At 48.0% G+C, this 12,054-nt stretch overlaps 1 protein-coding gene across 1 annotated transcript in view; it reads right to left on the bottom strand.

Annotated features, from left to right (window-relative positions):
• LOC147108601 (uncharacterized) overlaps positions 1 to 12,054 on the bottom strand; it is a 159,957-nt gene that overhangs the window by 39,085 nt on the left and 108,818 nt on the right. Inside the window, exons 10-11 of the mRNA XM_086005284.1 lie at positions 6,442 to 6,532; positions 4,268 to 4,354 (exon numbers count right to left, since the gene is read on the bottom strand). Of these exons, the coding sequence (XP_085861410.1) occupies positions 4,268 to 4,354; positions 6,442 to 6,532 (178 nt within the window). The remainder of the gene's footprint in view (positions 1 to 4,267; positions 4,355 to 6,441; positions 6,533 to 12,054) is intronic.

Raw genomic sequence — 12,054 nt, 5'->3', positions numbered from 1 at the left:
CCCCTGGTGCTGGACTCCCCAGCCATCAGGAACATCCTTCCTGCATCTAGTCTGTCTAGTCCTGTTAGAATTTTAGAAGTTTCAATGAAATCCCCTCTCATTCTTCTAACCTCTAGCGAATATAAGCCTAATCGACCCAATCTCTCCTCATACGTCATTCCTGCCATTCCAGGTATCAGTCTGGTGAATCTTCGCTGCACTCCCTCCATGGCAAGAACATCCTTCCTCAGATCAGGCGACCAAAACTGCACACAATACTCAAGATGTGGTCTCACCAGGGTCCTGTACAACTGCAGCAAGACATCCTTGTTCCTGTACTCGAACCCTCTCGCTACGAAGGCCAACATACCATTTGACTTCTTAACCGCCTGCTGCACCTGCATGCTTACCTTCAGCGACTGGTGCACAAGGACACCCAGGTCTCGTTGCATTTCCCCTTCTCCCAATCTATTGCCATTCAGATAATAATCTGCCTTCCTGTTTTTGCCACCAAAGTGGATAACCTCGCATTTATCCACGTTATATTGCATCTGCCATGTTTCTGCCCAATCACCCAACCTGTCCAAATCATACTGGAGTTTTTCGGCATCCTCCTCACAGCACACACGCCCACCCAGCTTTGTGTCGTCTGCAAATTTGGAGATATACATCTAGTTCCCTCATTAATATATATTGTGAATAGCTGGGATCCTAGGACCGATCCCTGCGGTACCCCACTAGTCACTGCCTGCCACTCGGAAAAAGTCCCGTTTATTCCAACTCTTTGCTTTCTGTCTGCCAACCAGTTCTCTATCCAAGTCAATACCTTGCCCCCAATCCCATGTGCCTTAACGTTACACGCTAATCTCTTATGCGGGACCTTATCGAAAGCCTTCTGAAAGTCCAAATACACCACATCCACTGGTTCTCCCTTATCTATTTTACCAGTTACATCCTCAAAAAATTCCAGTAGATTAGTCAAGCACGATTTACCTTTTGTAAATCCATGTTGACTTTGTCCGATCCTGTCAGTTTTCCAAGTGCTCTGATATTACATCTTTTATAATGGACTCTAGCATTTTCCCCACTACCGATGTTAGGCTTACTGGTCTATAATTCTCCGTTTTCTCTCTACCACCTTTTTTGAATAGTGGGTTAACATTAGCTACCCTCCAATCCATGGGTACTGTTCCAGAGTCTATCGAATTTTGGAAGATGACCAGCAATGCATCTACTATTTCTCGGGCCACTTCCTTAAGTACCCTAGGATGTAGATTCACCACATTTCTTGATCGCTGTGGCCAGCTTTTAAACAATACAATTTGCACAATTGTTGAGTACAGGGCTCCATCAGAAATTACTGCTGGGAGGCGAGAGGCTGGGTGTAAAGAAAATTCCCTGACTGAGAAACCTGGAAAAAGTCCTCAGTTACAGGCGACTTCAGTTATGCCTACTAATTTTAGCAGGACAAGTCTCCTGGTAAGAGTAAACTGTCTTTCTCTTACAGGCGAGTTTTCTTGAAGTCAAGGTCGCAGACATTTGACAGAACGGAAGTTGGGAACAGATTTTAGAAAATTACTGGGCTGGACTGGGCTTTATAAGATTTCCCACGAGACAGGATATTCCGGCCGACTCACATTTTCTGACGTTGCTCAGATGGGGCAAAGAATTGGGTGGGGAGCTAAATTAACAGGTGTCCATCCAAATTTATTCTTGGGATGTGGGCGTTGCTGGCAAGGCCGGCCTTTATTGCCCATCCCTAGTTGCCCTTGAGAAGGTGGTGGTGGGCCTTTGTAGTTGACAACAACAACTTGCATTTATATATCACCTTTAATGTAGTAAAACAATCGCAAGGTACTTCACGGGAGCGTAGCCTGGCAGAAGTTTAATCACTGTAGTCTGCGTGGTGAAGGTGATCCCACAATGCTTTAGGTAGGGAGTGCCAGGCTTTTGACCCAGCGACAATGAAGGAACAGCAATATATGTCAGAGTCAGGATGGTGTGTGACTTGGAGGGGAACTTGCAGGTGATGGTGTTCCCATGTGCCTGCTGCCCTTGTCTTTCTGGATGGTGGAGGTCTTGAGTTTGGGAGGTACTGCCAAACAACCCTGGGCGAGTTGCTGCAGTGCATCCTGTAGATAGTACACACTGCTGGCACGGTACCCTATTGTGGAGGGTGTGGATGTTTAAGCTGATGGGTGACCTACTCTGCAGTGCCTGTAGTGATCTTCTGGCATCACTTCTGCCAGACACCTGCCCAAAGATGATTCAGGTCGACGGAGGGATCATCAATAATGGCAGCCAGCGGGTGGAATACTGGCAATTTATTGGAGCCAGCAAGTCTTTTGTATTGGTCGCAGCTCCCTCCCTGCCCCTTTAAGCTGCTGCATGAACCACCTCTTCCCCACCCTGCCCTTAGCTCAAGTGGAAAAACTGTACAATCCTCCCAAAACTGAGGCAGATGGGGCAGCAGAAAACCCATCCCAACATACGCCCAGCAGCAATGAAACCACAGTGAAAAATCTAGGTCATGTTATTGACCAGAACTTTATCCCAATATATAATTTCTGGCGATGGGATCAATCAGCTGTGATGGAAACAGTGGCCTCATTTTAAAACAGTTCCTTATATGTGTTTTTTCTCCTTGGAAAACTGTACATGCTTTTAACAGAAGTGGTCTATATTTATTTTATTTAATACATGCAGTTATGTACAGATTCTTTTAAAGTTCAGTCTAAATGCTACAAAGTAACTTGTGTAGTCCCATCATTAAATAGTGATTTACATTGGCCCGGATTTTGCAGTACGAATACCAGTGAGGCTATCAGTGCTCACCGCTATTAAGGAGTAAACTGGACAGCAACTTCCAGCATCTGCATATGCACAGCTAAACACGGAAACCAGCAAATTGCTGTCCGATTTTACCTGCTCCTCCACAAGCTTCGCTATACCGGTATCTCACCGAGAGAGTTGGCACTGAAACACATGCAACGGCGTGAAGTTGTGGTACTTACCGCTAGATACCCACTAAACATGTCACAAAATATGCCTTGTCCATTCAAGTGTAAGTGATTTTTTTAACAGTGTGGTAAATCTTAATTCCTCTCTTAATTATTGGCACTGAATATACTTTTACCAGTGTGGAGTCTCATTCCTTCAAAGTGTAATTATTGTTGGAGATTCTTTTTTTTTTTTTTTTAATCAAAAATTAAAATTAAAAAATGTTTTTACTTTTTCTTTCTGTCTCTTTTATCCCTCTCTCTTAATCCCATCTTTATTTTCCTCCCTTTATTATGCTTTCTGTACATGATTTTACATTGAATTAAATATTCTCACTTACACTCTGCGTGGCTCAGTAAGGATTCTTCAATCTGATTAGATGAGGAGACACGCCATTGCTTGCCCTGTTCACACAGGTCCCAGATCCCCTGTAGAGGGCACCTCGCTGTTTTGCCTCTCTAATTACTGTAAATCGTAGTGTAAAAGCCCACAGAAATTCTGTGGGAAAGTGTAAGTTCAATGACTTTCGTTTGCCGCTGATCGCAAAATTCAGGCCAAAAATTATGTTTCCAATCACCATCTGGATCTTGAGATGACTAGAAATTCCAAGGGAGCTACTGCACTACTGGAAGTCCAGTGACTTCTGCCTCTAGCATAGCTATATTATATTATATACTGCCCACCTAGTCAATCTCCACTGTGACCTCGCCTTAAACCTTGGAGTTAGATCTTTTACATATTAGGGGCAGGTGCACTTGCCAGTAGTGGTGCCAAAAGGAACGCCCGCCCCCACACACCTGGTGTGACTTATTGCTGCTCTGTGGGAGGAGGCTGCAGGCTGGTCTGGACAAAGGTTCCTGGCCTCGAAAGGTTCTCCATTGCTGCTCTATCACCAGCGGACTCCCAATTCAAATGGCAATCAATCTCTCTGGGATAGATTGCTATCAGAATGCAGCATTCTGGGGCTCACATGAGGACCTGTATGGCAAGTAAGCCCGTTTCATGTGGGTGTACTTCCTGTTGGTCATAACACTGGCGTATCTGGTGGGATTTGTGGGGCATCCCACCAAAAAGTGGCGTTGGGGCGAAAGGAAGGGATGGGCATCCAGCAGAGATGGTTTCAATTTCCAGCCCCCTGATTTTTGTCCCATAAAAGAACAGAACTTCTCAGCTCCTGTCTTCAACTTAGTTGCACATACCAGTCTTTTTTAACAGTACAAGTTAAAGGGAGATTTCCTCTCTACTATATGTATGTTTACCGTCATTATCATTGTACAACAGTGCTTACCGGCTGAAGGTCATCAACTGTTTCTGGAAGTTCTCGTATGGTAAGGATGAGATTCAGTCTGTGACTCAGATAGGGAATGTTGCACATCTGTGAAGGAAGTATAGCATGCATAATATGGTTAATGAAGCACCTAATGTAACATTTTATAATTTAATTCTGTAAGTTAAACACCATTAAAAACTCAAGTTCACTATTCCTATTATTGTTAAAGCCAATCCTCACATTGTGATGCACAGAGTATAATTTGTTCAGGCCACAGTGAATTAGTATTGAGATACTGAGCCAGCGGCACATTGTTTTGTCAGTTCGACTCTGGTCCATGGTGAGTCAGCCGGTCTCAGCTGGGGCCACTACAATTGGTGTTTCTGTCACCAGGCTAAGAAAGGGGAAGTCAGCCAATGTCCCCACTCCGGATCCCCACCCAGTGATCTCTGCATGAAAGTGCATGTGTGTGGACACTGGATGAGGACAAGATCAGGCTTGTCATGTTCTCTCAAAAATCATATTGTCAAGGCTTATACATGAAGAACGGCCACTTCGCTGAGGAACCAGTAACTGGCAGACCTAGAACTGTACTCCAACATGAGTTAGTGCCTTCAGAGATAGACTGGAGAAAATTCAGGAAAAGAAATCTGTGCCATTATGCACCATTTTGAAAAGGATATATACAGTGTGGTTAGCAGTGTCTAGGAACTGGCAGACTCAGTAAATCTCACTCATTTCGAGTGAAGCTATCTCACTTGGTTTAAATGCGAAACCTATTTTGATGTATCTCATTCTAATATAAAAGCCCCATTTCTTCAAATGCATTTGCAAGCGGTCTCATTCTTGTTGATCAGAAATTTTACTGCTACTATTTCTCGAACGTTGATAGCTCTGGCAACAGGTCGGCTGCTTGGCAGGGAAATCATAGAATTACATAGAAATTACAGCACAGAAACAGGCCATTCCGCCCAACCGGTCCATGCCGGTGTTTATGCTCCACACAAGCCTCCTCCCACCCAACTTCATCTAACCTTTTCAGCACATCCTTCTATATGTGTGCAATGTGAAAGGAAGAGGCATGCGGAAGAAGCTTAAAATACAGAAAGTAAATAATTCTTAAAGAGAAAGATCTAAAAATAAACTAAGTATTATACTGAAACTAAAAATTCTGTTTGCTGCAAATGGATCTCCTGTTGCTCTGAACTTGCTTGGAGTATAAACAGCATGGACCTTCTGTGAAGTACAGATTTTACTACAAGGAAGTCTAGCAGACACAGGCCCAGACTACGGCTGCACATGCCGAGGTGGTGCAGTCTACAGCTGGGACTTCTAGGTCCACAGCTGGTCGAGGACATCCTGCAAGGCCATCTGATGTCTCCTGCATGGAAACTCACCAGCCGTGTTGCAGCCACTGGGGGCGCACTGCGTAGGAGCACTAGCATAGGAAAAGGCACACGAATGACAGGCACTAAGGGATTGCACAAGGGTGATTAGTTAATAGTATTCATGTAATAGTGTGATATGTTTACAGATAAATTTCTTGTGTTTGGAATCTTTTGTGGTGTCTCTCATTTCAGCTTTGCACCCAGGAGGACGCTGTGATATGGTGTGAGACAGAGATGGTATGATAAGGATGTGGTGAGCTACGGGGATCTGGGGTTTCTTTTATGCAAATCAGAGTCTGATGAGCCGGTCACAGAACTCTGCCACCTACTGCAACCAGACCTCCAGCCTCAGACCAAGGCGACCACAGCTCTCCCAGTGGCAGTCACGGACAGCCTGTCCGGAAGGCCGACGGTCTCACTGCCTCCGCCTTCCCTCCTGTTCCTCCTCCCTCCTGTTCTTCCTCCTCGTCCTCTTCCTCCTTGTACTCCTCCACCTCTCCCTCATCCTCCTCCTGAGGTGGTCCGCAATCCCTGGTGGCAACCTCTGAAACTTCTCTCTTGCCCCTTTCAAATAACAATGGAGCAAAAACAACTCCGGAAGTCTAATATCAAAGCCCATATAATTCAACATATTGTTACGACTCAACACTTTGCACAGGTGACACTCCCACCGTCCCCAACAATACAGGAATCACGGTGTTCCAAATAGTATTTCCATCCTTCTTATAATCTACAATCCATTTCATAATTAAATATTTGTTCAGAAACTTGCTGGAAAGCACAGGATTAAATAAGACTACTTACCTCCATCATATATTGGTCAACAATATGGAGGTCGGACTGGGAGCCTTTGTACATTTTGTACTTTTCAATATCATCCGGCGTGGGAACATATCTGATTTATAAAACAAAAGTACAAAAAGTTACATTTCAGAAATGTAATTAATCAACCTGCACTTAATAAACAAAATCAAGCATACAACAGATAGAAAACTGATTGGAAGTATTTTTTCGAAGAAACTCCAATTCCTGCCCATTAAGTTCATTTCCATATATTGCAACCTTAAGTATGCAGAAGATACTCAGTGAATTAAAAGGCAGTAATCCAATCATGGAAATTTGAGGTGGTCATTTCCGTTGTCATAATGCTATTGATCACTTGATTTAGAAGCTGAAGGAATATCAGTTTTGTGCTGAAGAACCTACAATAATACCATCTGATGAACTACAGGAAATGTCAATCATCTATGCACTAGTCATGGAATTTGCTAATATCGTGAACAACACTGTAAAGCTAAGGGAAGCACAGACAGTTTAATTGCTAGAAATGAAATGAGGTCATTGTAAATCACTCAGTTTTCCTCCATCTCTGATCTAGCTGGCTAGGACAAAATCATTGACAATCCAATTCCACACGGCATAATCCATGGCCAAATAGTGTTTCACTGTTGGGGAATATACTCTGATGCATCTATCCATTTCATTCTGGGGGGCCTTCTTGGTATCCATCTGCCTTTTGTTGATCTCCCGGATGGAGGTGATGCAAGTGTTGGACTTAGTACAGGTAAGGAAGGATAAGACAACCACAGTCACAGAGGATGTAATTCGTGATTTTGGCTAGGGCCATTTTGATGCTGTACCTAGAAAGAAAAATTGGGTCAAGGGCAATGTTCCCCACGCAGCGCTCCAGGGAACCTGCACAGCTGGCTTTTCAATGTAAAACCATGCATGTGTGCTGTTTTGGATGGCTCGCCAAAAAAAAATTACAGGGAACATTGGTCAAGATTAGAGTTTCTGATGACTGAGTTACTGCACTGACTGCCTGTATCTGACTTTTATTTTACTTTTTATGTTGTTAAAGGCCTTGCATCTCCATATCAACTCTGGTGAGAGGATGGCGAAGTTGAAGATGCGAAAATTTTCTTTGATTCGTGCCTTGGTCACAATCAGTTACTTTGTCTGGAAATTGTGTGTTGGAAAATCCTGAGATTCTGTATCTTCATTGGCAATGCCACTGAGGTCATGTATTTGTAGAGGTGTAGGAATGTCTAGTTCCTATCCAAAAGACTGAGGTCCACTCAGGCAATCAAATAAACGAGGTTTAATGAAAAGTAACAGAGATTAACAGATAACTACAAGAGAACATCGAATATAGGTCTAGTCAGTTCGGAGGCTCCACGAGGACTGCTAGGGCGGTTCCGTGGCTGACGTCATGATGTCATCACGTTTTTCCCGCCGGTGGGGGATCACGTGATGAACGGCGTGACGTCATCGCGTTTACCCACGCTATTAAAGTGATCGCGCTCTGTACATGTAAACAGTGAAAACAAAGATACAGACTCAGGCTGTAGCCAACATATTATTAAAGGGAATTATATACAATTGATTGGAGTCCCTTAGTGGCTCTGCCACATGCGCCCCCCCCAGAATTGTCTTTAATAGCAAAAGTAAAATGGTGAGGAGGCCTGACAAGCCTGTCAGATCGACTTCTGTAGCCTTGAAGTGGAAGCTGATGGACGGCGGGCGAGCTGGCGGGTGGTTGCGTTTGATCTGGCACGGCGACTGTGGGCAGTCGGCCACGTTTCGGCGGTTGTGCTATCTCGACTGGGCGGTCAAGGTCCAAGTGAGCCGGCTTCAACCGGTCAACCGAAATGTGGTCCGGTTTACCACCGACATCGACTGAAAAAGATTTGTCGCCCGGCTCTATCACACGGAAAGGACCAGTGTAAGGGGGTTTGAGTGGGTCCCGATGAGCGTCGTGGTGGATAAACACATAGTTGCCGTTCTTCAGCTCAGCTGGGATGTGGGAGCTCTGCAAGCCGTGATGCGATGTAGGCACTGGAGCGAAACTTCTGGCTGCCTCCTGGTGGCTGATGAGCTGCTGGGATGCGGACCATGGCTCTGTTGGAGACGGAAGGAAATCCCCTGGTGCGCGTAGCGGCTGGCCATATACGAGCTCCGCTGAGGACGATTGAAGATCTTCTTTGGGTGCCATACGAAGACCCAAAAGGACCCATGGAAACCTGTCCACCCAGCCCGCGCCTTGAAGGCTGGCTCGCAGTGCGGCTTTGAGCGACCTGTGGAATCGTTCGCACAGGCCGTTCGCCTGTGGATGGTAGGCGGTGGTGTGATGTAGCTTGACGCCGAGCCCCTGAGCCACAGTGTTCCAGAGCTCCGAAGAAAACTGTGGCCCACGACTGGATGAGATGTCCGCCGGTACCCTGAAGCGGGCGACCCAAGAGGAGATGAATGTCCTGGTAACGTCTGCGGAAGTGGTGGAAGACAGAGGAACCGCCTCCGGCCATCGAGTGGTGCGGTCCACCATTGTAAGAAGATGAGTAAACCCATGCGAAGGCGGAAGTGGCCCCACCAGGTCCACATGCACATGATCAAACCTACGTTCCGGAACGGCAAAAGTGGCCAATGGAGCCTTGACGTGACGCTGCACCTTGGCCTTTTGGCAGACCACGCAGGTGTTGGCCCAGTCGCGAACATCCATGTGCATGCCCCGCCACACGAATTTGGATGACATCAACTGTTGCGAGGCCTTCATGCCAGGGTGCGACAACCCGTGGATGGCATCAAAAACTTTTCGGCACCAGGCAACCGGGACGATAGGGCGAGGATCTCCTACGGAGATGTCGCAGAGTAGCGTAGTGCCCGCAGCATGGAATTTGATGTGGCCGCTTGGAGGCTAGAGGGGTTGGTTCTGTAAAATTGGACCTCCGGATCCGAGGCTTGATCCACAGCCATGAGGGCATAGTTGATGCCGAGCTGGACTGCATGAACGGTCGCGCGGGAGAGGCAATCCGCCACCAGGTTGTCCTTACCGGACACATGCTGAATGTCAGTGGTGAATTCTGAGATAAACGTCAACTGACGTTGTTGCCAAGCTGACCACGGTTCGGTGGTCTTGGCCATAGCGAACGTTAGTCTAGCAAGAACCGGAAATGGCAGATGGCCAGAAAAAGGGCCAGCAACTCCCGGTCGAACGTGCTGTACTTTCGTTCGTTTCGCCGTAGTTGACAGCTGAAAAACGCCAGCGGTTGCCACGTCCCATGCACCCACTGTTCCTGCACTGCGCCGATGGCATAGTCTGATGCGTCGGTGGTAAGGGCGATGGTGGCACCTGGCAGCGGGTGTGCCAGCAAGATTGTGTTGGCTAAAGCGCCTTTTGTGTCGACGAACGCCCGGTCCATGTCGACTGTCCAGCTGATCCGACCCTTGCCGGACTTGCACTTGAGGGCCTCGTACAGGGGCTACATGAGCAGAGCTGCATTAGGGACGAACCGGTGATAACAATTTACCATCCCAAGGAACTCCTGCAGGGCCTTGATGGACTGCGGGCGCGGGAACGAAGTAACTGCCTCCACCTTCGTTTGCAGGGGAATTGCGCCATCTGATGTGATGCGATGGCCTAAAAAATCAATCTGCTGCAGGCCGAACTGGCACTTGGCCGTGTTGACTGAGGCGTCTAAAGAGGGTGCGCAAATGGCAGATGTGCTCCTCTTTATTAGGGCTGGCGAGGAGGATGTCGAGGTAGACGAACAGAAACTTGATGTCCCGAAGCACGGAGTCCATCAAGCGCTGGAAAGCCTGTGCAGCGTTCTTCAATCCAAATGGCATCCGCAGAAATTCAAACAGGTGGAATGGGGTGATGACTGCAGTTTTCGGGACGTCTTGCGGGTGTACGTGGACCTGGTGGTAGCCACGGACAAGGTCGACTTTTGAAAAAATGGTATTTCCCGCCAAATGTGCAGAGAAATCCTGAATATGAGGGATCGGGTACCGATCAGGAGTAGTGGCATCGTTCAGGCGTCGGTAGTCGCCGCAAGGCCGCCATCAGGTTTCGGAACAATGTGGAGAGGCGAAGACCAGGGACTATTCGACCGGCAAATAATCCCTAGCTGCTCCATCGTGTCGAACTCCGCTTTCGCAGCTGCGAGCTTGCCAGGTTCGAGGCGCCGGGCCCGTGCATAGACCAGGGAGCCAGTAGTGGTGATGTGGTGTTCGACACCATGTTTCGTGGCCGTGGAAGAGAAAGTGGGTCTGGTCAGGTCTGGGAAATCTCCGAGGAGGTGAGTAAAGTCATCCAGAGGTGGGGACGCGCAGGAGACAGTGCGCGCCACAGTGTTACCGCAGTAGCACGGGATGGAGTGAAAAGTGGCTGCATTGATCAACCGGCGGTGCCGTACATCCACCAGGAGGCCATTGTCGCACAAAAAATCCGGCCCGAGGATGGCTTGAGAGACTTTGGCCGTGATGAAATCCCAGTAAAACCGCTGGCTGCCGAAGCACACCTGGACCCGCCGGCTTCCGAAGGTCCGAATGGCCCCGCCATTAGCCGCCTGGAGGGAGTGGCCGTGCCCCCCAACTTGTAGATCAAGATCTGATGCGGGTAGGATGCTACATTGCGCCCCGGTGTCGCAAAGGAAATGTCGACCAGATAGGGAGTCGTTGATGAAGAGGAGTTTTCCCGAATTACCGATTGCCATCGCAGCCGCGGGGCGCTCCTTATACCCAGTCCTCCTTCGACAGGGTGGCTGCTGTTTTGTTTTTTTTGAGCGAAAAGCTGCAGGGAGGGCGGCATCATCTTGCTTTCACGCCAAAACGGGTGTGGTAGAAGCACAACCCCGCAGGTTGAGGGGCTGGAGCGGCGTCCATGGGGGATGGGCGCCTCGTGGCAGCGCAGTACTGCTGTGTCACCGCGAAGATCTTGTCCGCATCGGCAGCCAGCTCTGCGCAGTCGGTGACTTCCGGCTTGGCTAGGGCAGCCTGAACTTGCTCTGGTAGCTGGCTGAGGAATAGCTCCCTGAAGAGGGAGCATTCCGGTTCGGAGCCCAGGAGCGTGAGCATTTGGCTCATGAGCTCAGACGGCTTGGAGTCCCCGAGGCTGGGCATATTGAGCAGCCGGTGGGCGCGCTCCAACTTTGTGAGGCCGAAAACCTGTAACAACTGCGCCTTTATCGTATCATACTTGCGGTCTTCTGGTGGATTACCAAGCAGGCTGACGATCCGCGAGGCTGTGGCGCTGTCGAGGGCGGAGACCACGTGATAGTAACGGGTCTGATCCGCAACGATGTTCCTGATTGCGAACTGGGCTTCAGCCTGGATGAACCACGCAGCTGGCTGTTGCTCCCAGAACTGTGGTAGCTTCAAAGCAACGGCATTCGATTCCATGTTCAGTAACTTCTGCGAAAACTGTTCGCAAAAGTTGGGGTCACCAATCTAGGAATGTCTAGTTCCTATCCAAAAGACTGAGGTCCACTCAGGCGATCAAATATACGAAGTTTAATGAAAAGTAAGAGTTTAACAGATAACTACAGGAGAACATCGAATATAGGTCTAGTCAGTTCGGAGGCTCCACGAGGACTGCTAGGGCAGTCCCGTGGCTGACGTCATGACGTCATCACGTTT

This window comes from Somniosus microcephalus, chromosome 13 (genome assembly GCF_052327205.1).
Source record: "Somniosus microcephalus isolate GS21.2 chromosome 13, FLI_Smic_1.0, whole genome shotgun sequence".
Lineage (NCBI taxonomy): Eukaryota > Metazoa > Chordata > Chondrichthyes > Squaliformes > Somniosidae > Somniosus > Somniosus microcephalus.
This window is presented reverse-complemented; position numbering and strand designations above follow the sequence as displayed.